At 38.3% G+C, this 25,975-nt stretch overlaps 2 protein-coding genes and 1 long non-coding RNA gene across 3 annotated transcripts; 2 read left to right on the top strand and 1 right to left on the bottom strand.

Annotated features, from left to right (window-relative positions):
- The first annotated feature begins 1,380 nt into the window (after positions 1–1,380).
- iqce (IQ motif containing E) lies at positions 1,381–20,228 on the top strand. The gene is made up of 21 exons (XM_084714914.1): positions 1,381–1,786; positions 3,734–3,769; positions 3,952–3,997; positions 4,088–4,237; positions 5,956–6,057; positions 6,315–6,385; positions 7,359–7,472; positions 7,551–7,601; positions 7,692–7,762; positions 7,855–7,927; positions 8,227–8,267; positions 9,708–9,859; positions 11,192–11,247; positions 11,349–11,578; positions 11,785–11,892; positions 14,492–14,783; positions 14,882–14,968; positions 16,415–16,542; positions 16,643–16,734; positions 19,169–19,267; positions 19,577–20,228. The coding sequence occupies exons 1-21, from the start codon at positions 1,715–1,717 to the stop codon at positions 19,699–19,701; spliced, it is 2,196 nt and encodes a 731-aa protein (XP_084571040.1). The 5' UTR covers positions 1,381–1,714; the 3' UTR covers positions 19,702–20,228.
- LOC146329646 (uncharacterized) lies at positions 11,431–23,454 on the bottom strand. Its single transcript, XR_014769827.1, has 4 exons — positions 23,319–23,454; positions 16,350–16,528; positions 14,797–14,944; positions 11,431–11,564 (listed from the first exon to the last, which is right to left on the bottom strand). It is a non-coding gene; the product is annotated as an uncharacterized LOC146329646 (long non-coding RNA).
- LOC146329645 (uncharacterized) lies at positions 22,087–24,409 on the top strand. The gene is made up of 2 exons (XM_084714909.1): positions 22,087–22,397; positions 23,374–24,409. Exons 1-2 carry the CDS (start codon positions 22,226–22,228, stop codon positions 24,336–24,338), a joined length of 1,137 nt encoding a protein of 378 aa, XP_084571035.1. The 5' UTR covers positions 22,087–22,225; the 3' UTR covers positions 24,339–24,409.
- The last annotated feature ends 1,566 nt before the right edge of the window (positions 24,410–25,975 follow it).

Below are 25,975 nucleotides of genomic sequence, written 5' to 3'. Positions count from 1 at the left end.
TTGCAAGAAAAAAAATCTCCTCAAAAGAAAATATTTTGACTCAGAGGATGCTGGTGGAAATTTTATTGCATACTCAAATATGTCTGAGAAAATACAACTATTATAACTATAATAAGATGCATTTTGTGAATGTTCCAGAATACATTTACTCATAGTCTAATGAATAATATTAAAAATAAAGTTGGTGTTCCAGTGGTGGAGGAAGTAATCAGATACTTTACCTCAGCAAAAGTACTAACACCACACTGTAAAATACTTGTTTCAGTAAAAGTATGTAAATGTAATCAGGAAAATGTAGTTAAATAATTAAAGGTAAAAGTAGTCAATGCAGAAAAATGTCCTCTGTGACTGCTAAACTGTAATATATTATTAGATTTTATTACTCATGCGTTCATGTAAAAGCAGGATTTTACTGCTGTAGTTGGTTAAGGGGGAATTCATTTTCAACCATTTTGTATAGGACAAATGATTATTTTCATTATGGATTAATCCGCTGATTATTTCCTCCATTAATCAGTTGATTGTTTGGTTTTGTGAAACTTCTGAAATAAGTAAGAAATGCAATCAATTACCCCGAGCCCCAAGTGTTTTGTCCAACTAACAATGTCGATCGGCTTAATGATTATTTGTAAAGAAGTAAGTCAAGTAAGAAGTGGAATTTTCCCCCTGAGATTTAGTGGAGCAGAAGTAGAGAGCAGCATGAGAAGAAAATACTCAAGCAAAATACAAGTACCTCAAATTTGTACCCAAGTACTTGAGTAAATGAATTTAGTTCCATTCCAACACTGCATCTATGTATAAAAACTACATAAGTATTTTATGTTTGCTTTTTGTGTGCATTAAGTTTTGTATATGTTAAATGTTGTATTATACACTGTACAACAGGGTCAGAAGCTAACAAGTTCAACAGGGAGCACTGGCTCCTTTTTCTTTTCCTTTTCCTCGTCTTCTTCTCTCGTCCTACTGGAAGAAAACACTTTAAGTCCCTCCTTTAGCACCTCTCAACCAATGGACAACATGAGGAAATGAGTCAGAAGCGAGGATGGACACGAATACTATTGACACTCTGCCCCGGGCTGTGGTTTACTTATTACCTCTGTCAAGCTAATCTAAGCGGAAAATGTACAACCGCCTTGAATTTTCAAAATAAAACTCTCGTTGAAAAACGTGCTGCCATATCCTGCCAAACAATACACATCTGCCCTGTTTGAAAAGACAATTCATTCAAAAGTCTATATTAAATTGCTAAGTATTCCTCTCAACAAACTTTGATACGTATTTGCCAATTTTCATCGTATCAATGCCTTTATTTTGAAGGCGTATATAACTTTTCCGGTAAAAGTCTGCCTTTTCGTAGCTGGTTTAACGCAGCTCATTAACAGCTGCCTGGTTGCTAGACGACTCTATCTGCAACAGTGATGTGAAAACAGTAACCTCTGCGTGGAAAGAAAACAACATTTTAACGGATTTCAGGACATTATGGTCAACAGTGTTTACCACCGGCTTGTTAGTTGGAGAACCCGCGGTGTTTTGGACAATGAAAACCTGAGTTGTAGCAGAGCTAACGTCTCTTTTGTTGCCCCATGTTTTTACTACTAACGTTAGCAAGAAGGGCGACCTGAAGTGCGCTTTTTGACTTGGGGGGGAAAAAATGAGAGGATTAAATACGGATAAAGTCAAGTTGTCCAACTTAACGTAACGTTTGTTATCTGCAATGTTTAATACAACTGCTAAGATGTCTCTGGAGGCGAGTGACGTTCAAACAGATGAAGACTATGAGGAGCTGGTGAGTCCTTAGCTTTGGTTAGGTCAACAGGACATCCGACTGTAAATGAGTTATTATAGTTAGTGAACGTTAAGTAGTTAATTAACTTTAAAGCATGTAGTGTCATTTGTCACACTTGTGTCCACATTGAGCCTGTCACCCAAAACAGCACACAACTTAATGACAGTTATGCCCAACATTTTTTACTTGTACTTAAATATACTTAAAGTACCTAAAGAAAAGAGTACTAACACTGCAATATAGCTAGTTATTATTTTTTTTTAAGAAAAATTTCTAGATTCTAGATTTTTGGTAGCCTACCCATGCCGATACTCATATAAGAGGCTGAAAAAATTAGTTAGATATCAATATATTGGCCGATATATTTTTTTTTACAGAATATAATACACAGAATATAGAATAACATATACATAAACACACATTTTTGCAATGATCCGTCAGAATTGGTTGACACTAGAGATACAGATATGTACTGGAGGCAGGACATTTTACAGTTTAACAATAAATGTTATTGTCCAAAATTATATCAGGGCAATGAAATGAAAGATTTTTAGAAAAATTAAAAAATACTGGTTAAACACTATAAAGAAAACACAAGTAGTGAAAAACAAGTCAAGTTAAGTACAAGTATCTCAAAATTGTACTGTAAAGTACTGTACTTAAGTTAATGTACTTAATCATTTGTCACCCCTCCTTGTAATGTCTGGATATGTGTTGAGAGCATTTCAACCAAATCCTTCTTTTTGTCTTGTTGCGGATTTTCTCGTGTGAAGCACTTTTTAGAGGTCTGTAGAAGTGAAAGTATTAAGTGTTTGTCAAATAAAAACTAGTGTAAGTATTTTGTGTAACAGAGAAAGTTTTTTCTGTTTTCTCCAGTTGAATGTCTTAATAAATGATTGCATCATTGAACCCCTGGGGCTGGGAGACACTGGTTTATGAAGTTTTGACTAACATGAATTAATCAAGCATTTCAAAATCTCTCTAAATTAGGGCTGAAACTAAGAATGATTTCTTCTTATTATTATTGTTATCATTTATAATTCAATTTTTTATTGATTTTGCTGGAGTTGGTACATTACAATTCCACACATCAAATGAGACACTCAATCTTGACAGTCTAAAACAAAAATACAATAGAAACAAGATAATGGCGATCCCTACAAGAGGGGGCACAACACCAGCACCCCAAAAAACAATAAAAATAACAAAACTAAAATTGAATAAACAAATTAAAATTAATAATGTTAATAATTTAAAAAAAAGAGTAAATACAAGTAAAATAGGCTGGGCAAGACAAAAAAAATCATGCTTCAGGGCCCCCAGACAGTGCAAAATAATTCTAAAAATCCCCCCAGATCGGTCCTTTGGCGTGTCATATAATTGACCCAGTCTTTTATTTCTGGGGGTTTTGTTGATTTCCAGTACCTGAGTATTGTTCTAGTAGTTGTAATGACTCCAGCCATAACAACTGAGAATTCTTCTCTTGACACGTTATGCACTTGTGATCTGTCTCCCAGTAAACACAGACACTGGAGACACTGGCAACGTCTTACCCAGCCACTTACTCATGTGTCTAAGAATTTTACTCCAAAGGGGCTGAACGAGCCGACAATCCCTGTTACTATTATTTATTATCAGTTAACCCACTGATTATTTTCACGATTAGTTGTTTAGTCTATAAAATGAAAAGAAATTGTAAAAAATGCTCATCACCATTTCCCAGAGCCCAAAGTGACAAAACCCAATGACTCTTCATTTACTGTCATAGATGACAAAGAAAAGCAGCAAATCCTTTATATTTAAGGAGCTGAAACCGGCAGATGTTTGACATTTTTGCCTGAAACATGACTGAAATGATTGTCAACACAGTTAGCAATTAATTGTCTTTACATCGACCAATCAGTTAATCCACTAATTGCCTCACTCTCACTCTTCTGTCCAACCTAGGATGGCTTCTCTTTCTCTGCTGATTTTTTGGAAAAGGTAAACAAATGACCTGTTACTGATGAATTTCATCTGTCATGGGACTTAATTTACTTTATATTTATACCCCTTTTTCCTGTTTGGGTTAATGTCTTGCTTTCGACATATGTTTTGCCTCATGGAATTAGTTTGGTTAATAAACCCGTCCTCTGCCTTAACACCTTGTACTTTTTCACCATCAGAAAACAAGGAGGAAGAGATCTTCTGGCAAGCCTCCTCTTTCTCCCAGTAAGGCCTGCTCAGGTGCTCCGTGAGGAATTTTAACAAGCCCTCTTTCTAAATGCCGTGATTTTTTATATACCATATGTATATGTGCAGAGTCTCCATACCTCTCCAGTATGAACGTGAACTCAAGAAGAGCAGCAGTGGCGGCCTGGAGACTGCCGAGGGCCTCCCTGGGGGACAACAGAGGTGACATGCCTGGGGAGAGGGGCTCAGCTCATCTCACATCCCTCAGCAACGGTTACGGTAAGCAGCATACAAACACAGCTGAAGCTCTGCAGACGGTGTCTCTCCTCAGGAGGGGTGGTGGGAGGCGTGGCTGCTGAAGCTCAGATTGAAAGAGGGACGGAGAGAGCGAGAAGTGAGAGACTCAGACTCACTTTGTTCTGCTGATAACTGGTTTGCTTACTTTGAAGGTGTCCTGCTCAGTACTGATGTCTTTGGGAAACTGATGATTAGCAACACAGTGCTTCAACAATACTCCATTTCAGTGTTTCCCCTATCCTGGTCCTCAGAGATCACTTCCCTGCATGTTTTAGATGTTTCCCTGCTCAAACACACCTGATTCAAATGATCAGCTCGTTATCAGGCTTCAGGCTATCATGCAGAGGCTTCATGACGAGCTGATCATCTGAATCAGGTGTGTTGGAAACATCTAAAACATGCAGGGCGGTGAGCTCTGAGAACCAGGATAGGGGAAACACTGCATTTGACTTCATCTCTCTGGGTTTTCATGATGAGAAAATCAATTCTCTGCCTTGAAAGGATAGGTCAGATTGTTTGAAGTGGGATTGTATGAGGTACTTATTCATTGTCAGTGTGTTACCTGCAGTAGATGGCGATGGTACACCCCCACTTTGGAGAAGCAGCAGGAGAACCAGTGTACCAAGCTAAGCAATGTACTGCTGTGGACAGAATCAGCAGCAAAATGTATTTTAGCCACTTAAAAAAAGTCAGCCCCCAAAGCAATCAGTAGCAGCTGAGGTGTACACTATATTTAGAATATTTTCACTGCTTTACCTTGCCATCAGACAGCCTTTTCTGACAGGAGACCACTTTTATATAAGCCAAATATCACTCTCTCCAAAGCTACCAGACTCACAGTATTTTTACCTTGCAGAGCACATGAGATGCTTGTTTACCGCTATACAGATTTGTTACTTAATTTGTGTTATTGTGGGACTTTGGTGCTTTTAATGATTAGTTCAAATTCACTGAAGTCATACAATAAGGTAAACTAACTAACAGATCGAGGCAGCATTAGAGCAGCAACTCATGTGTTCTGTTAGTAAAATTACTGTTTGTGGTGGTTTCTCATCAGAATATGGAGAAGTGCCTCATACAACCCCACTTCATAAAATTGGAACCATCCCTTTAAGTGTAACACACTTTCACTTTAATGTATTTTGCTAGTTTATTTTTGGATCAGCTAACAAAAACAAATTCAGTCTAATACAACAATTCTGCAATGAATCTGACCTCCATGAAGGCAAAAATGTTGAAACTGTTTTAGAGTGGTGTTGATTCAGTGTGATGGTCACTCTGGAGGATGTAGTTTGTGATGCTGTTGAACTGTATTACATTATAGAGAGAAGTGTTTCTGTTATTCAGTGTACCCTCCTTGATATAAATTGGCAAATAGAAGCACTGCAGTGTGTTTATCTGTTTTTTTCTCTGAAAACAGCTGCCTGCTGCTGGAAATTAGTTACTGAGAATGGAATTTGCAGACTCAAAAGGAAGAGCTAAAACAGGCTGAAAAGCTCAGTAGAGTTGTAGATTCTCTTTGGTTTAATTATCTCTGTACTTTACAGCATTATGCATACTTATTTGATCCTTTTTTATAAAGAAAAATTGGAGTGGTGGACCTTGAGGGAGCTTGCTCTCAAAGGGTCTTAAATGCATGAATCAGACAGAGTATTGATTTGTGTTGAGAAATATATTCTCTCTGTCTGTCTCTTTTTCAGATGCATCCCAGACGCTGAGATCAGAGTGCGATGTCACACCAGAGCTCCTCAAACAGACCCTGAGCATGAGGAAACACAAACATCTCCACTCTGGATCCAACGGTGAGAGGATGTGTAGGTGTGTCAGAATGAGAAACTAAGGGAGGAAAAGTAGAGTCGAAGCTGAAGGTCAGATTTTGTGCTAAACAGAGGAGTTGGCTGAGGAGCATCTCAGGAGACAGTATGAGAAAGCAGGCTGGATAGTGAGGGTGGCATGAAATAAACACCACCAGGTGTTTCATAACTGCAAGGTGAGAATATGTGGGTGACTGTTTGTGTAATTATGTAGCATCTTTCTTATTTGTCTCTATGTGTTGCAGGGTTCACCCTCAGCCCAGGTGACTGCAGAGACAAGGAGGACATGTACGATGAGATTATACGCCTCAAGAAGGTAAAAGAGATAAGCTACTATGACACGTAGTTCTGGTAAATTGCTGGGATGACCTTTCACGCACAGCTAGTGATTTTCACTGTTCACACATGCAGCTACTATACATTAAGGAACATTTCCATCTTGCGCCTTTTCACACATGCCATGGCCAAGCTGAAATAGTCTGGGCAAGGGACAGTGCCATAAAGCTCAACAGAAGAAGAAGATGGGGCAAAGCCTGTGGTGCCCCACCTGTACTGTCCCATCTAATTTAGCCTTTTTTCCCTCTGCCTCTTTCCTGTCAATTTGGTTTTTAGATACCAGTGTCTTCACTGTGAAACAATAAAAAGAGTGATTGATTCACTCACTCCACCTGTAAGTGTTTCATCAGACGGACATAACCTTTATGTGCTTGTTCCTGTAATGTTACTGGTTTCATTTACAACACAGCCATACATGCATTTTCCCTGAAATGTTACTAGGTCTTGGGGTTGGAAATTGGTGGATTATTTTTTCCTGAATTCCTGGTCTCATTCACAAATGACCCAATGCAGAAAATGTTCATGAACATTTCAAGGATGGACTGCATGTGTGAAAAGGGTTTTACAAAATGAATGTTGTGTACATTATGCAAACAGGGAAAAAAAGCACTGATAAAACATTGTGCATCAGGGTGGTATTGCAAGCGGCAAGCAGGGAGATTTTTCTTCAGCAGGAGAATTCAGCATCAGTGTAACACAATGTGTGCATCTCTGATCCACTGAAGTGACCTTGAGCAAAGCATTGAATGTTCACTAGTTCCAGTGTGTTGTGCTGTAGTTTACTGAGATTTTTTTCTCTCTGCAGAGGGGAAAAGGGGATTTAGACATTTTTCTCTGTGTGGATGAAAACTTTTTATATAGCTTTTCCAGCTCAGGACTTCCATTTGCGCTGTTTTTATCCTCTTTTATTCCTTTCTTTATATGTAATTAGTCACTTGTGCTGTGCTCTACAGAGTCTCCACGCACAGAAGTCTGACAACCAGCAAATGAAAGCCAAAGTACGCCGCCTGGAGGAAGATAACGCTAAAAGAGAGAAACAGATAGAAGAACTGTTGGATCCCACCAAAGTACGGTCCCTCAATTGCTTCGTTTTCATCAAAGTAACTTAAAACAATAGACACATTTTAAAAACTTTTTTTCTATAGGGCTCTGAATATACTCGAAGTTTGGTGGATAAGAAGAGAGAAGGGAGCGTGGTGAGTGCATCCATTCTGTTGATGAACATACCAGAGATTATTTTTAGGATTGGTCTGACAGATTTTGTGAAATTTGTTTTATCCATCCAGGTTCTCAATGGGCTGAAACAGAGAATCCTGAAGCTGGAGCAGCAGTGTCGAGAGAAAGAAAACGCTCTGAGGTGAGAACGCTCTCCCATCTTTGCACAAGTTCATTTATTTTACATGTGAAGCAGCATAATGTTCAGGTGATTTGCCTTTTTTTTTTTTACAGTAAACTACAAAGTGATCTAAGGACCACCAACCTGGAGGAGCTGAAAATCACAATAGAAACCTACTATGAGGAGGTAACATCTGTTGCTATCCATACACAGTGCTGTTACTTGTTAAATTAAAGTCTATTGTCATGTTACTACACACAAATTTTCCCAAGCAGAACACCTGAAACAACCACTAAAGGAAATGGAGAGATTAACTTACATTAAAAACAGTGTTTGGATGAGAGATGTGCTCCTTGACTAAACTTTGTTTCCTTGCTGTGACAGATAATGTTTTCATCATGTTTACTTTGGCTGCAGAGTGTGAGCTCAGCAGTGGAAAAGGAAATATCACCTGAATTATAAAGTGGTTGTGTCTCGTCTTTCAGATCCAGAGGCTGAGGATGCTTCTAGAAGCTGCAGAGAAAAGGTATGCATCTGCTGACCCATTTCATCTTCCCTTTTCATTTGTGATCAAGGACAAATAGTGTTACAGAATGCTGTAACAACATACAGTGATCCTTAATAAACTAATGCTTATGTCTGTCTGAAAGGATAAAGGTGGGTCATCAGAGGTCTCTCTGTCCACTGCTTTGTAACTGTGATCATGGGCTTCTACTGTAGCTTATAATAACTATATGATTACTAATAGTAAGCATACTCCTCCTTCATCTACTTCATCATAGTAATATAACTTTTTACATTTGATTACTTTTGTAACAAATGTTTTTACCTGTGTAATAAAGCTGAAAAGTCCAGGCCTTTTCTGATTTCATAAGGAAAATATTGTTGAATATCCAGCACTTAAAGGTGTTCCTGTCTGACATGGGACAGGCATGGTCAAATCAGGTTGCCTAGAGCAATGACCATTGATTTGTTTGGCAGTGCAAGAGAACCAATCAAAAACAAAACTCAAAATCTGAGCGCATACGTACTGCCCAATGAATGGAGCATGTCTAGATGTAAAGTCAGCTCCTTGTAAGTCATCCTACCCTTGATGGTGTTGCACAAATTTATTCCAACTACCCAAACCCAAATATGCCAAAAGAAGACATTCCTGCATAGTGAAAAGATGCAAAGCAACAGAAAAAATGTTTTGTGACAATAAAGCTGACCTTTATTATTATTTACCTTTATCTTTATATTCTACATGTAAACTTTTTACTGAAAACAGTACAGAATATTCTGATGTAACTCCTTTGTAATCACCAACATTTTGATTAGTAACTATAATTTAATTGCATGTTGTTTCTCAGTAACTGTAACTGAATATGTAGAATTACATTTGTTTTGTAAGTTAATTACAAAATGTTGTTATATATAGCTAGTTACTTTCCAACATTGATTACTATAGAGTTACGACTGAATTATTGCAGGATTAGCTGATTTTGGCTGTGACTTTATCAGCTGTTCCTTATCTCATGGGTACTCAAACATTATTGTCAGTAAATGCTGGTTGTTCCTTTAAATCTTCATAAGGCTACCAAATACACAAAAAAAAACCTATAAAGATATCGTCTTTTGTTTGCAATATCATGTTGACATTGCAGTGTAAATATTGCAGATTTCTCTATTAGAGAACTGAAGTTTGCCTGAAAAAGATTAAACCTGTCGTCATTACTCAGGCACAAAACGTCAAATCAGTCACTTTCCTTCCCCTTCAGCAACATTTAGGAGCTCAAAGGGGATCAAAGGAATCTGTGTCTGCAAGTTTCTGGTAGTCAGAGACTTTGATCCTGCATCATCACTCAGATCAGTCAAAGGGCAGGGGTTGCAGGATTTGTGATGAATGTTCAAAAATATTGCCACCCCCGCATTTATTATCTCCTTCTTTCTCATGAAATCCCTTCCTGTCTCTTTCTGTCTGCAGCAGTCGAGCAGAGAGCAAATGCTCCCAGCGGCAGCAGAAAGCTTTAAGCTCCACGGTTCATCGTCTGTCTGAGAACCTGAAGCAGCTCCAGCAGGAGAACACAGCGCTCAGAGAGGAGCTCAACACTGACAGTCCTGCAGGGGGACTCAAAGGTCTGTTCTCACGCAACAAAACCACACTGACACCTTTTGTCCCAGTACAACCAAAACTGGCCAGATTAAAAGACGTTTACTTTACTTTAAAATACATTTAATTAATAGTTTTACCTTCACTGTACCTCCTCTGACAGTTTACTTAATTAACCCCAGCTTTGTTGAAATACTTCATACTTCTGCTGTACATGAAGCTGTCAGGTGTATAAATCACAGAGTGCAAAATCAGGATAAAATAGTGGGAACTTACTGTGTTAAGTGTCTACAACATGGTGATGTGAGAAACATTATGAAAGCTGCAGTTGAGTAATGACATTTTGTACAATATTCCATACAGAGGAAAGTATAAAATATAATGTTTCATTATACTTGAAATGTACTCAGGTGTATTGATAGTATTAGTGGGCGGCTCTTCATTTCAGTAGAAACTGTATTAGGAACAGACTGTTTACCCATCTTAACTAAGCCAAAAACATTAATATATATCCAGAAGGAATATAGTATTTTGAGCATCAAAGATCTGTGGAATATATCATGATGCAGGATAGAAATTGTAAGGGCTGCACAGAATAGTTCAAAGCTCCAAAGCTAATGTAACACCATTCAACATTTGAATGCTGTGCAGCTTTTTTTTGCATATCTATTGACTATGTTTAAACTGGATATTTCCACATGACTGCAGATAAAGATTAGGATATTTTATGATATGTCATACAGAAACAGAGACTGAAAAGAAAAAAAAAAGCTATGCTGAGAGTTCTCTACGACATTTTGCTGTTGTTTACAGTCACATTAGCTTCTCCGTCCTCTCCTGTGTTATTTCCACCTACTTTGTCCACAGTTGTTGTTGTTTTACACAACCACAGCGTGCTTGTTAAGCTAATCATGAAGTGTTAGAAATTTACAAGATATTATTGTTATGGAGTCAAAACCAATATGTAGCATTTTTTCCCCTCACTGCACAAGTCCTTTATCCCAACACTTTACTCATTTAATCTGATAAATCAATTCAAAGTGAGGATTTTATTGAAAGATTTTTTTTATTGTGAGGAAGCAATAAAATATGACGACAGAAATAAAACCATTACATAAAGTAATGAAACATAATTAATCAACAGCCCTGCAAACAAAGTATAAAAATATCAGGTCATTTAGTGTTTTTAAAGTCCTGTAACAGTCTGATTAATAAATCCAGTCCTGTAGCTGACTCGGTTGTTAAGTCAGAATTTGTAGGGAATTATCAAACCTTGCATTAAAAGTTAAAACACCATTGTATTCTGTAATGTAACGCTGATGTGTGTGTGTGTGTGTGTGTGTGTGTGTGTGTCCTAGGTTACAGAGAGTGGAGTAAACAGAGACTGTTGAGAAGACTCTTGGAGGTGGAGAAGGTGAGTGAAAACTGTAACTAGTTGTCCATGTAAACACACACAGTCATGTGTGTCACACTGTAGCTTTATGACAGAGCGCGGCTCCTCTCTCCTCCAATCAGAGACGAGAGGACAGCAGAAGACACACGCAGTCAGCAAAGAGCAGCGGACAATTGGATCAGGAGGTCCAGGTCACGCCCACTGAGATTCTGGGGTTTACCATGGCAACAGAGGCAGTGGTCTCCGTGGGAACAGTCAACGAGGAAGGGGAGGAGGGTTCTGATCTGAGAGAACGCCTCAGCCAATTGGAGAAGGAGCGGGCGGAGCTTCAAGAGACGCTGTCAAGTAAAGAGTGAGTGAGCAGCAGTTCACTTATATATGATATACAATATATCCATCTTTTTATGCCATAGTAAATGTTGATAATCTAAAATTGTGAGATACACCAGAGGGAGAAAACCAGACATCTTATTATGTCATCACTGACAGCTGCTGTGGACATAAAACCATTGAAGTTTTGTTCTTGAGACTGAATCTGTGCTGTGTTTGTGTTTTCAGTGATGAACTGAGACAGTTGAGGACAGAAAGAGAAGAACTGGAAAAAGAGACAGAACGATGGAAAGACGAACAGACAAAAGAACGGGACAAAGAGAGACAGCAGCACAAGTATGTTTTAGTTGTAATCTGCCACTGATATGATTAAATGATGTTGTCATTTGAGCAGGGGTGGAAAAAACACTGAAAATCTGTACTTATTACTCAGTTACGAGTAAAACTGCTGGGGCCCGTTGCACCTACGACGATCTAATAGTTACACTGGTTGCATCATCGGGGCTGCAGTCCTCTTCTCACTGAGACCAGGCGTAACTTTTACGCCTAGTCAAAGCAGGTGTTAAGTCATAATCAAGGCCAGGTGGTCAGATGATCTGCTGGTTTGTTGTTAAGAGACGTCTTTCTTTGGCTTGCTCAGGAGGTCTTTTGACTTTTGCCATACATCATTTTCTGAATGGAGGCTATCTGAGTCTGAACAATTATTTATTGCCTCTTATTTCTCTCCAAATCATTCAGTTCTTCTTATTTGTTCCTATGTCAGATCAGTTTTCTTATCGCAGTGTCTTTGAAATGGCCTTTTAGTCTTTTTCTTTGATTCTCCATAACTTTGGCTCACATAAGAAACAAATTAGCATGACAATGTATCCCAGCAAAACACACTGCTATGCAGTGGCCATAATCTTGTGGGCAGTCACATTGGCATGCATGTCTCAGAGTGGGCGTAGTCTATGTACCTAACTTAGAAGTTAGGACCAGGCTTAGGGAAGACCAGCTGGTGCAACCCATCCCTGCTGTTAAAAATAGGGCTGCACAGTTAATTAAAATATTATTGAAATCACAATATGACCAAGTGCAATATTCAAATTGTGGAAGCTGCAATTATTTTGGATAAAGGAAAGAAGAGTAGTGTAGTGCTGCAGAGAGGCCCCTGGCCTACAAATCTTGTTCTCCAGCTGTAAGAAAACATATTTGCTTGGTACAGACCCCAACATCATCAGAATTGTAATATTTTTTTCCAGTGAAAATGAAAACTGTGATCCAGAAATGTAGGCCTACATTGTCGTGAATTATGATTTTTAAAGAACACAATTACAGAAAAAAATACAAGTGCTCAAAAAATGACTTAATTACAGTAATTTGACTCAACCTGGCATATATGTATCATTATAGCCTGCTGTATTGTTACTATTTGTGAGCTTGAGATTTTTAAGTATTGTTAAGTTCTGCTTGTCTTTATTAAAAGGCAACTATACACATTTACATATTCTGTAAATGTATGGTGATATTTAAAATAACTGTCATCGACTGCTTCTGGATTTACATCTGAAACAGTAATTTAAAGGGGAAATGAACTCATTCCAGTTGCACAGATCAGAGCTCATGCCTCTGCTGTCATACAGGCGCTTTGTAGTTACATCATGTTGGCAACATCGTAAAGATCCAGTGAAGAATTGTCTGTATGCAAATAATGTCTAAATATATAACAGCCAGACAGGAAACGGAGACGACTGGAGGAGATGTGACAGTGTGGGTGACGGCTAAATCAATATTATAAAAACAGTTATAAAGAAAAGTTGTTAATAGATGTAGTTTGTTTTTACAGACCAACTTTACTCTGCCAGTACTGTCAGCTGGATGGAGTCACTTTTACAGTTTGTTTAACCTAAATAATCTAGCTAACTAACAAGTCTAAAGATTTTTAGCAATGAAACTGATATTAAAGGGATAGTTTGGATTATTTTAAGTGTGGTTGTATGAGGCACTTATTGATCGTTACTTTATCCATCTGCAGTAGATGGAGAAGCAGAGAGGAGAAGCAGCATGGAAGCTAAGCAATGGACTGCTGTGAACAGGGTCACTAGCAAAACATATTTTAACCACTTAAATAAGGTCCACCCAAAAGAATCAGTATCAGTTCAAGTGTTCGCTATATTTAGAATATTTTCAGTGCTTTACTTTGCTGTCAGACAGCCTTTTCTGATAGGAATCTGCCATTACAGAAGCCAAATGTAACTCTCTTCAAACCACCAAACTCCACAGGCAAAAACAGTAATTTTACTTCACAGAACACGGGAGTCGATGGTCTACCTCTGCCTTGACCGGTTAGTTTATTTGTCTCATCGTGTGACTTTCAAGAATCATAATTGACTTTTTAAAACACTAAGGTCACACAATAACACAGACAAACTAGCCAGTTGAGGCAGACCATCAACTCCGGCGTTCTGCGAAGTAAAATTACTGATTTTATCAATGGAGTCTTGTTGGTTTGGAAAGAGCTTTATTTGGCCAATGTAACAGTGGTTTCCCACCGTAAAAGGCTGTCAGATGGCAAAGTAATGTCGTGAAAACAGCATACCCTTAAACTAATGTTGTGTTTTCTAGATGGCCCCTTTTTAAGTGGCTAGGGTACGTGTTGCTGCTGACCCCGTCCACAGCACTACGCTGATCACCTTCCATGCTGGTTCTGCTTCTCCAAATTGGGAGCATGTTGACCACCATTTACTGCAGGGAATACACTGACAATGGATAAGGACCTCATACAATAATCTGATCCCATGTGTGTCACAAAATACGTTCCCTGTGAAAAACCTCTCAGAAAATGAAACATATATTTCACTCAAAATCCAAGTCATATGCTTCGAAATCCTCACAATGGCTGCTAGTTGTGTTTTGTCACTTGTTTACGTGTTATTTGTGTATTTGTGTTTCTCAGACAGGAGCTGGACCAGTTGCTGGCGAGGATCCAAACTCTGGAAGAAGACAGAAGCAAACCTGCACAAGCCGAGCTCTCCTCTGTCTGTGGCACGTCGCCAGAAGACAACAAGGACACTGAGGCTGGAGCGGGTGTGAGGGAGGGAGAAGAGAGGGACACTGGAGGTGGAGGAGAGAAGGAGGAGCGAGGAGATGAAGAACTACAGAGTACAGATGCAGAGAAGAAGGCTGAAAAAGAAAGAGAGAAAGCAGCGTTGGCCATCCAGAAACACTGGAGGAAGCACAGAAACAGGGTATGTAACTCACCACAGTTACGTAAAAGAAGCTGTTGATGTGTCAGATAGATATTATATTTTCTTTATGACTCCGTCTTTCTGCCTTCTGTCATTAGGACATGGTGATGTTGCAGTCAGCATTGAGAGGCCACATCATCAGAGGGTCACAGCTCCAGGACCTGCTGAAAGACACACAGAATAAGGTTTCATACACACACACACACACACACACACACACACACACACACACACACACACACACACACACACACACACACTCATACTTATCCATGTAGACTAACAGTCACTGAGCAATGTTACACCTCAGAATCATCATATTCAAGTGTGGTAATGGTACACACATGCAGCCCAAAGTGCTTCACATAACAAAATTAAAACAACACAAACAGGAAACAAATCAAAATAAACAAACAAAATAATATGATTCATTAATAGAACTGGATGTTACAGTCCCTGAAGATAATGTTCATGATAATATTAATAAAATGTTTTTAAAAAATGATAAATTAAAGTCAGTAAAATTAGGTAAAAAGAACACTGATTATAAAAATAATGTAAAAAAACCAAACAAAAAAGACAATGAGCCTAAGAAACCAAGGTTATAACATTACTTCCAATTCAAAGTAAAAGCCATATTAGAAAGCCTGGTCATTATTTTCCTTTTAAAAATACAGAGAGCTTGCAGTGAGCATAAAAGCAGAAGGCACTCTCGCCGGTATGTTTATGGGATGTTAAAAAGAAAAGCGATGGTGGATCTTAGTGATCTGGCTGGAACATTAAATGAAAGAAAGAAAAAATCTCTGGATGTTTTCAAGTGAAGCTTCAGATGTCTGTCATCGTATTTTATGACATCATTACCCTAAAAAATAAAAAAAAATAATAAAATCCAAAGTCTTCAAATTAAATACAGTGTTTCAGTGGATTTTAAATTAATTAATCTCCTTTTATTCAAGCCAAAATAGAGTTTTTCTTATTGTGGTTATGTAAATGTAATTCATGGTGCTGTTAGATTGCTGCTAGACCAACCAGTTAATACAGGTGTGTGCCCATCTTTTTTGTGTGGCAAGTTTGTGACCACAATGAAAATGTTGTTTTTAAAATGTTGAATGGCAACAGATGTGGATTGAAGCAGAATAATTTTTTTTAGATAAAACCATGTAAATTTTGGAAATGATTGCATCTATCTTTTTTCAATAGATTTTCACTTTTGGACTTTCTGATTCTACAGATACTATTATAATAATCAAAGAAGGCCTCATTCAGGTGAATATTGGAACCACCAAAAATTAAAATCTCATTGGAATGACTGAGATACATTCTCCAAATTCCTCAAAAACCTTTTGGCACTAACTTTCTCAAGCCCTGAGAACAGAGCAAAGGATGTACAGATGAAGACTAAATCATAAATAAATACATGTATGTGTATCTGAGGCAACACTCATCATGTTGGACAGACTTGTCCTGAAATAAAAAAAAGTCTTGCAGTTTGGTCAAATTACCACTAGATGACTCTAAAAAGCATTTTGTGAATCTGTCATGGTCTCTCTCTGTCTTACCACATACATGCGTTTCTGTTCATCCCGTGCCCCTCCCTGTTGCTCTGTCTCTTCTTCGTCCCCTCTTTTCAGGCTGTAGAAGCGTCAAACCGCGGCAATGATGCATCCTCCGAGGAAGGGGAGCTAGATGTGGTTGCCTTGACGATGATACAGTCTGCATTCAGGGGACACCTGGGTCGCTGTAGTCTTGCAACAGAGAGGTGACTCATTTACACAAAAAATGTTTCAAGAACTGACCGTGCATTTTGTTGAATTTTGATGCATTTTGACGCATTACTTGTGTGTACTCTTGTGCAATAGCCCAGGGTTCTCTGTGCCTCCTCTAACGGAAGACAATTTGCCCACGTTGGCACCAAGCAGAGCTCGCCCAACACACACACCCAGCAGAACAGGTGAGGTTCACTCATACTTTCTTATGATCAGCACTTTGTGTATTTATTTATTGAAGTTTAAGTTTAAATTTGTGAGTTTGTACGTGGTTTCTGAAGGGGGAGGAATAAAGACCAAGCAGGGAAAGAACCTGATACAACGATTAAACACAGTCGTTATATCGAGCTGAGTGACAAACAGCATGGATTGAGTTACTGCTATGCCAAGTTCTGCCACAAGGTGGAGCCGTAAGACCACAGTGGTGCCCATAAAGAACTTATCCCACTGAAGCTGACAGCTAAGAGCAGGGCAACCTGTCATGGCAGCCATTACCAGTAAAAATGTATATTTCTAACCTACAATTTACATTTTGTGATGATAGTGTTGGTATCAAGGGAAATGACTGTGGATACACTAAACATTAAACTGGTTAAACTAAATAATTTACAGACAGTTTTAAAACTGTCTTAAGATTAAGAAAGATTAAATTTAAACTTCTTGTTCCTTGAACACAGTTAGAAGTTCCTCAAAAAAAGTTCAGTGTCAGGATTCAATCCAGTTGAGTTTTATAATTCATCTCCTCTTTGTTTCATTCCAGTTGATCCATTTTGCCAGATGTCTCTGCTTTTGAATTTTCTATTATTTGGACATATTGCTCCATTAATTCGGCCAACAGTTTTTTGTTTTGTTTTTTTTTCAAAGGAGGAGAAGTTGGAGTTTCTCTGCCAAGCTATAATGAGAAGGCTATCAAGGCTATGTCTAACTTTCAGCTAGCTAGTAAACTTTTGGTTAAGGAATACAGAATAGCCAAAAGTTAAGGGTTTCCCCCCTCTTCTGTATTTACTAAAGACAGACAGCATTCAATGTATTTATTCATTTATTTTCATCTGGGTAAGCTAGCATGATTAAACTCTGTTTAATTTCAGTTCAAATCAACAAACTTAGTTTTCCTAAACTAATTAATTTTTCATTTTAGTCATGATCGGCAGTTTTGTGTCACTCATGTTTTGGATGGTGATATGAGACGCTTTTATGCTGGAGATGTAGAAAGGCATCATTAATAACCACTCAACGTTGTCAGTCAGGGCTCAGACTTGGTGTTTGTTAAGTATGCACCACTGCATCATTCTGCTCTCAGCCTCAAAACTGCTCATCATGTCCACCCCGACGCCTTTTATGAGCAGTGATGGATGCTGCTGGCGCACTGATCTAATTCCAGGGTCCCTGTCTCTGCCGCACCAGACAGCTTTGACAGGCTGTTATTAAAGACAGATGAGGACACTCAGCAGCCCCTGTGGACCAGTAATGTCACTACCTCACATGACCCTAAAGCTGCCACTGTCAAAGCTTCTCCCTCGCCTTATCGACCCCGTTAGACTGCAGCAACGTTACCCATCGATTTCTCCTGACTTTATAACAGGCTGACAGCAGATGGGTGCAGAGAGCAGAGCAGCAGTGTCAGCGTTTTGTTTTTTTTTTTCCCCTGCATCCTGACAAGACTGCAAGAGATATTAGACTGCACCATTTTTAAGTTTTAAGGCTTTTTGCAAGAGGATATGGCAGTCTTAATTTTTGCAGCAAACTTTTTTTTTGTCTTTTGGCTAAAATGCCATTTAATTTGTCATATTTTACTCAGCTGATTTTTTTTATTTTATTATTTAATTGATTAAAATCTAATAGATTTAGATCAAATATAATACATACTTATTATGTCTAACATTAAATATACAGTTCTACAAATGTGTAATCTTGTTTTTGTGACACATCTTTCAATTTGAGGACAGTGAAACTTTACACTTTTTATCTTTGTCCATGTCAGTTGATTGGTCTTTCCACTTCTCTGATCAGTACAGAACAGCTGTGGTTTCTTTTAGTGTGTATTATGAATTCAAATTTAGCATAAAGACACCAGCTCAGGTTAGCTGAAAAAATCATGTTAGCTTAAAAGAAAACATTTAAATGTGTTTAACGTTACCTCTGTGAATTGCACGAAGACTCGTCTGCAAACGTGGCCTCAAGTTCGTCGAGTTTTTACCGGTGATTGTTGCCTGCTAGTCGACTTCCCGGGAAGATCAATATGTGCATTTAACCTCTCTGCCACACAAAGAGATTAAATCTGATTGGATCACTTCCCAACCTGTCCCTCCCAAATATTTTCATCTTGTTTTCAATTACCGACGAAAGTGTCAACAGTTTTTGTCATATTTTCATAACTGTTGTTTTGTTGCAATTGTGGTTTAAAACATGCATCATTTACACAGTGCAGAGTCACTGAATGTTGGTTACAGGGAAACTTGAATTCAAGCATGACTCGACAAGATCCATATGTTAAAATACATCCTGTTAAAAGTTAAACAGTAAAACAGTTGTGTCCTCTCTACATTTGTTTTCCTCTAATTTTGTGTCTGAATTGTGCTGTGAATGGTTGGTTACTGAATGTGTTGTTTTGTTGCCAAGATGCTGCATCCCTCCATAAAGAGGACAAAAAGCAGGGTGAGGAAGAAGACCTCTGGCACGTCTCGAGCGCTCACTCCTCCAGGAGGACGCCCACAGCAGGTTGGCGAGACATGACGCATTGTTTATGTGTTTTGACTGTTAAGCACATTTGAGTCAGTTTTGAGTCAGCCACTGTATTGTGTGTATAGATGCTTATTTTTCAGCACTTTTGTATTAAAATGTTTGTTGGAGGATAATCTGCTGAAATGAGAACCAAACTTAAATATGCAAATTGCTAATTACTGTTGTTCGAACCACTCATCAGGTGTTTGTTTAGTTTTTTTTTTTTTAGAGCTGTTTTGGTTCAGTGGAATTAATAACATTATATTAAGGTGATTAAGCACAATTATTCCTGTGTATCTCCCGCAGAGCAAACAGAGCTTCATTGCACAGCTGAGTCTGCTGGAGCCGCTGCAGTTGACTCTGATGACTCTGACGACATCATCGTGTCTCCGTCACGTCCTCTGAGAAGCAGAGAAGTCTTAATGTTATAGACCGTCTGGATTTTGTGTGTGTGTGTGTGTGTGTGTGTGTGTGTGTGTGTGTGTGTTTGAGAGAGCGTGTGTTTCTACTCAGAACCTGTACGTCAGAGACTTGCACAGCCATATGTACCAAATCTTTGTGGTTTGGGTTCATGCTGAACCTGCAAATGACAGCTGGGATGTTCCAGTGTTAGTCAGGATAACATTGAACGAGATATTTGCTGTCTGCTGATTGACGCCTGCATTTTGTTCGACAGTAATAATCAGAGAATTCTTGTAAGAACATGACATGAAGTTAGGAGGCACATACACACCTCACTTTGATCATTGTGTTTTTTTTAGAACATTGTCAAAACACAAGGGGCCTCATGCAAGAACCACTGGAACAAACAGCTGAGTTCTTTAGTCATTTGAGAACTTGCAGCGTTCACCAATTCACTCATATTTTGAATTTTCTCTTAGACATGAATACAGTTTGAAGTGGTCCAGCCCTGTTGTAGAAGTCACGTTCAGATAGTCCGCTTTTATCAAAACCCCAAGTTTTTCACTCATGGATCTTATATTTCATTGTCCTGTACACATTACATTTAATAAATATGTTGACAATTTGGTGCAAGACTGGCCTGGTTACATGTAATTAAATTACAAAACAAAAAAAATGTAATTATTATATAATTTCTAATCAAAATGTTGGCCATTACAAAGGGGTTACATCCGAATATTATTTCCGGTTTGCTTGTCGGAAATCTGAACTACTGAGTGATTTTTTTTTTTTTTCAGCCATTTTAATATTGAATCGTTTCTTCGTTATTTCAATGACTGTGTGACCCTCAGGTGACTCGGCAATAACAGCACTTATTCCTTTTAGCGGGTCCCTGTTATAGACTTATGAATCTCTGAAAGCAGGACGTAAATCTCCCAACTCATGAAGTTCTTTGATAGCATTGTCATGATCGAACACTTCCTGACAGCACTTGTAGCCTTGTTTGGTATTATTGGGGCATTGATTATGCTGATTATGCTGCAACTACACATAGGTGGTATTCATAATGTTTACGTGGGTCATTTATAGTCATCTCAAGTTAGGAGTGTTTGCCGAATCTGACGTGGCAGACTCGTACGAGTCAACTGTATGAAAAAAAATTCAGAGAAAATTAAGATAAAAATATTTAAGTGTTCTTGCATGAGGCCCAATATGTTGCTGTATCCCAGTGTGGACATGAGATTAAAGGATTTTCTCTTTTAATGTAGGAGAAACACTCACATGAATATTATTCTAGTGGTTTTTCATTTCAGCCAAATAATCCTTTTCAGTTAGTCTTATGTTTTCTCAGCGATTGTTTTATTTGCCAAAGTGCCTACTGCATGGATATTCAAATTTAAATAACGGTAATAAATGCATTTCTCTTAACTTGACTGGCCTGAGTGAGCCGCATCACTGTAAATTCCTCTGGATTTCATGGGCTTGAAATAATTAATGAAATATATTTTGACAAGCCTGATTTGTAACACATTGACATCATTACACTAAACCTGTCATGTATGCTTAATACATTATGGCTGATTCAGAGGTATGATTGAGGGATGATTCTCAACTGATGCACTATTGAGTCAAACTGTGAATAAATTATAGATCAGTCTGCTGCAATACTAAACACACAGTCAGAACAGTGGAGGACACACAGGGAGGAGGAGTGTGTCTAATACCTATGATGTGCTCTGAAAGAGACGATTGATAACCTACAGGAAGGTCAACACACAGAACGGATGAGTGCAGTTTTCTCCACATGATGTGTGTAACTTAATTTCTGAGACATTTAATAAATTGCTGTTTTTATAAGAAAACTTTGTGTGTGATGGAGTTCTTTCTGGAAAGCAATAGTGGAAAGAATATTAGTGGTATATTAATTTATATACTTAAACAGTATATGTACTTTACTACTATATATTTGCTGACAACTATAGTCAATATTTACTTTTCAGATTATGATTTAACACAAAAAAGTGAAAACATAAAATACATTGTTGTAGATTAAACAATTTCAAACTGTTTTAGCCTTGTGTTGCCTTCTATGTAAAAGCTATGTCTGGTTAGCATCACTTCTGATGTTCTATCAAAGAGGGATTTCTCCTCTAAACTTCTCAGATAGTTTAATTTAAAATAACTGGATGAGGCCAAAAATTGTGTCAGAATTCCGTTTTTTTCTGCTTTACATTATGACTCTGCAGAAGACCTGGCTGACCTTTATGTTGGGAACCACTGGACTGAGCTTTTTATGGTCTTACTTTTACTTAATTTGACCCTTTAAAGATATAAATTTCGCGGTTTATGATTTTTTGGATTTTATTATCTTGTTATGTTAACTCTTATGTCTCCTGCTTTTAATACCTGTTATTCATTTGTTTCTGTCGGAACGTTAACAGTGTGACACACAGCGGAAGTAAACACACGTTAGCCGCATTGAATTACCGCTAGCTGGAAGACGATATTGTGGTCGTATGGACAGATAAATGTTTCGTTTGTGATTAAGCAACGATGTCTTCGGTTGAGTGTTTGAGAGAGTTTGTCAACGAGCGACTAACTGCTGCTGCTGAAGAAATATTCAGAGTTTTTAAACAAACTGTCGTCAAGTACGAAGAAGAGATCGATCGTCAGCGCAGACTGCTGGACATCGCCTGGAAACCTGAAGTACACGTTCACAGCACAGGTAAAAATTTATAATTTTGCTATCACAACACAGAAGAACTCGAATTATATACCATTCCAGTTTTTTAATTGGGGATGCGCAATTAATTTAAATGTTATCGAATATAGCAAAGTGCAATATCCAAGTCGCAGAAGCTGCAGTTTTTTTTTTGATAAAGGAAATTATTTGTCAAAACAGCAGTGAGCAGGTCATTACTGTGAAACAAATCCCGACGGGATGGTGCAGGATGCCGATGCAAAGCGGAGGGGTCTTGAATCATCCTGAAGAGGGTTATTTCACAATAATGACGTGCTCACTGTACATTATCCCACTTATTACATGCTTACTTAAAATACATGTCACGTGTCATATGACATCATCTTTATTTTCTTTTTTCCAAATTAAATGTAAATTGTGATGCAAAACTGATCATTCTCATTAATTTTGAAACACATTACAATCCCAATAATTTTTAAACCATATTATTTGTGCAGTGTTAAATATACGGGACGTTCTACAGAAAAATTCACTTTTGTAGATGGCAAAATGTCTTTAAATGTATTTTGACTAGACTGCATTATTGCATAAGTAACAGACTTTATGAATACACACAAACGACAGCTTGATGATTTTTTTTTTTTTAGAATTCTTTTGTATATTTTGCAATAGTAAAGGCTTTTGTGAAATATTTTTCATTCTCTTCAGCCCATAGTAATGGAACAATTACTTTTTTCTTTAATCAGGTTTGTGAAGTGTGATTGATTGATGTTTATTCATTTGGTCAACCATGTTTTTGCTTATGAAATAAAAAAACAATTATAAAGAAGTAATAAAGCAATCCTTTAAATCTAAATTCTTGAGTGTGATAATACAGTGGATGTAAAATTATTATCATGTCAAGCGTTCGTCTTGGGTGTACACAAGTGGTAATAATTTGTTCACCTGTTCGTTTTTCTTTACCATCACGGTCTACTCCTTCTGTTGTCTGTCCCTCCAGAGCTCCCACAGCAACATGGCTGTAAGGTGGAGGAGGTTCTTGCTGATCAGCAGTTCTGTAGCCAGAAGAGGACCTCCAGTCTGGACCAAGAGGAGCCAGAGCCTCCCCAGATTAAAGAGGAACGGGAGGAGCCAGAGCCTCCACAGATTAAAGAGGAACAGGAGGAGCCAGAGCCTCCACAGGTTAAAGAGGAACAGGAGGAACTCTGCATCAGTCAGGAGGGAGAGCAGCTGGTAGTGAAGCAGGAGACTGATATCTTCATGATGACTCCTACTGACGAGGAAAGTGATCACAGTGAACCAGAACTAAAAAGTGACCACCAGCTCCTCTCTCACAGCTGTCACATAGCTGACGGCCAAGATCAGAAAGGAGTTGAGCATGGAGACTCAGGATCAACTAGAAATGCAGTTCCAGAACCAGAGTCTCAACATTATATAATCAGAAGTTATAATGTATACAACTCTACCATGTCAAAAATTCACTGTAACATTCACACAGGTGTAAAACCTTTCAAATGTAACACATGTGGGAAAGCTTTTAAGTACAAGTCCCAATTTTATACGCACGTGAGAATCCACACAGGTGAGAAACCATACTTTTGCAAGACTTGTGGGAAAAGATTCAGTGATTCATCAACTTTGAAATCTCATTTGACAATCCACACAGATGAAAAGCCGCATACTTGCAAAACATGTGGGAAAGGTTTCAGACGTAGCTGTGGTTTGAAAAGGCACCTGAGAACCCACACGGGTGAGAGACCGTACGTTTGCAACACTTGCGAGAAGAGATTCTGTGAAATGTCACAATTGAAAACACATATGATAACGCACACTGGCGAGAAACCGTACCCCTGTAACATATGTGGGAAAAGATTCTCTCGGACGCCAGACTTGAAAAGGCACACCAGAATCCACACAGGTGAAAGGGCGTTTACTTCAAAAACATGGAAGGATTTTCAGACTTAACGATAACTTGACAGTCCACATGAGAGGAGCCCATGCTGATGAGAAGCTGTACCTTTACGAGACCTGTGGGAAAACATTGAAAAAAACATATAAGGTCACATACAGGCAAGTGGCTTTGTACTTCAAAGCAAAATATTAATATAGATAATAAATATTAAGAAGACAATTCAGTTATAGAGAATTTTGCACCTTCTTGACACACAGAATAAGTAGAATAACTGTGTCAGCCCTCTCTAGCACTTGACCTAAAAATTAAAATGTTCATGCCTATAGATTTATTTAATGCAGTGGTTCCCAAATTTTTTCTGGCATACCCCCCTTCAAGAAGCCAAAAAAAGGTAACACCCCCACCCCCCCCCCCCCACCACCCCCCGACCCCACATTTATTATCAGTCAATGATTAATGATCATTGACAAAGCGTGCAGAGAAGCTGTACTGCTGCGTTAAGACATGTCCAATTTGCGGAGCCTATAGAGAACCATACTGTTGTGTGTCTGTCTAAAATACTCGCGGGCGAGGTTTGTTAGCTGCAGCTTGTTCTCTGGGTGAGTCCGTGCTTTGACAGTATGCAAATTGATGTATTTTCATAATAAATGATGTTGACAAATTGTGCCAGCCCAAGTGTTTGTACATTTAGGATAATAATAATATAGCTATCTGGACAATATGTTTCCATAATATGCAGCTAGCTAGTTTACTATTATGGATAGGATGGACCTGGTATGTTAGGCAGCTTTTGTCAGTGTTGTACAAGATAAATGTTTTGGGTTTTCTTTACGAATTGGATGATTTATCTTTGTTAATAATATGGTGCATTCATGTTATTGTGTAACCCCCCGCAGTAACTCTAAAAATCCCTCTAAGGTTTGTGGATCCCCTGTTGAAGACCAATTCTTTGTGAATTTCTCAAAATGGTGCTTTTTTAAAAAAATGATGCTTATGTTTTATGTTACATTATGTGCTGTCATGTACGGTTATTGATGTCCTTTAGTGCCTGTTGTACAAAACAAATTCCATTAGGGGCAATAAAGGTTTCATTCACTGACTGTGTCATGACCTTTTCTTTATTTTTTCCAATCAGTCACAAAATGTACGGGAAACATGTAGGTACTTGTTCTTGATTTTCTTTTTGGTCTGTGTCCATTCAGGCAGTCAGTTGTTTGCATTGGTTTGTTCTGTGGAACCAAAAAAAAAAAAACTCAAGCACAAAATAAAACAGGCCTTCGCAAAAAGAACAGCAAAACTAACTCCTGAAGCTGTTTTTCTATCAGCTGGCCAAGCAATTTGCTCCCATATTCCTTTTGCCAACCTTTCACCTGTAGGGGGCAGATGGTGAGTAGAATTTGGTGGTCAAAGGTCACTGTGACTTCAAAAACACATTGTTGGAAATAACAAATTTATACACTAATTAGGACAACATTTCACACAAATGTCAAATATAATAGTAGCAGTGCTGTAGAGATTATTACATCAAAATACTATTGATTACAAAGGTTACATCCCCCCCAAAAAATTCAGGTTGCCTGGCAGAAATCTGCACTAGACTGAAAGATCTCCTCTAGCTGCACGGTGTGTTTATGTTCTTTTATGTGTTGAATTTTGCCTTGCTGTAAAACTAAGTGCCCTCAGGGAACAA

This window comes from Lutjanus erythropterus, chromosome 3, assembly GCF_056507025.1.
Source record: "Lutjanus erythropterus isolate fLutEry1 chromosome 3, fLutEry1.hap2, whole genome shotgun sequence".
Lineage (NCBI taxonomy): Eukaryota > Metazoa > Chordata > Actinopteri > Lutjaniformes > Lutjanidae > Lutjanus > Lutjanus erythropterus.
Note: the sequence above shows the minus strand (reverse complement) of the source record. Positions and strands in the feature narration are given on the sequence as shown.

Bases quoted from the DNA above. Each gene is read 5' to 3' on its own strand.
- iqce (XM_084714914.1), top strand. From the start codon at position 1,715: ATGTTTAATACAACTGCTAAGATGTCTCTGGAGGCGAGTGACGTTCAA. The intron at 8,268-9,707 runs GTATGCATCTGC...TTCTGTCTGCAG, and splicing joins CTAGAAGCTGCAGAGAAAAG to CAGTCGAGCAGAGAGCAAAT. The intron at 11,579-11,784 runs GTGAGTGAGCAG...TTGTGTTTTCAG, and splicing joins GAGACGCTGTCAAGTAAAGA to TGATGAACTGAGACAGTTGA.
- LOC146329645 (XM_084714909.1), top strand. From the start codon at position 22,226: ATGTCTTCGGTTGAGTGTTTGAGAGAGTTTGTCAACGAGCGACTAACT. The intron at 22,398-23,373 runs GTAAAAATTTAT...CTGTCCCTCCAG, and splicing joins AGTACACGTTCACAGCACAG to AGCTCCCACAGCAACATGGC.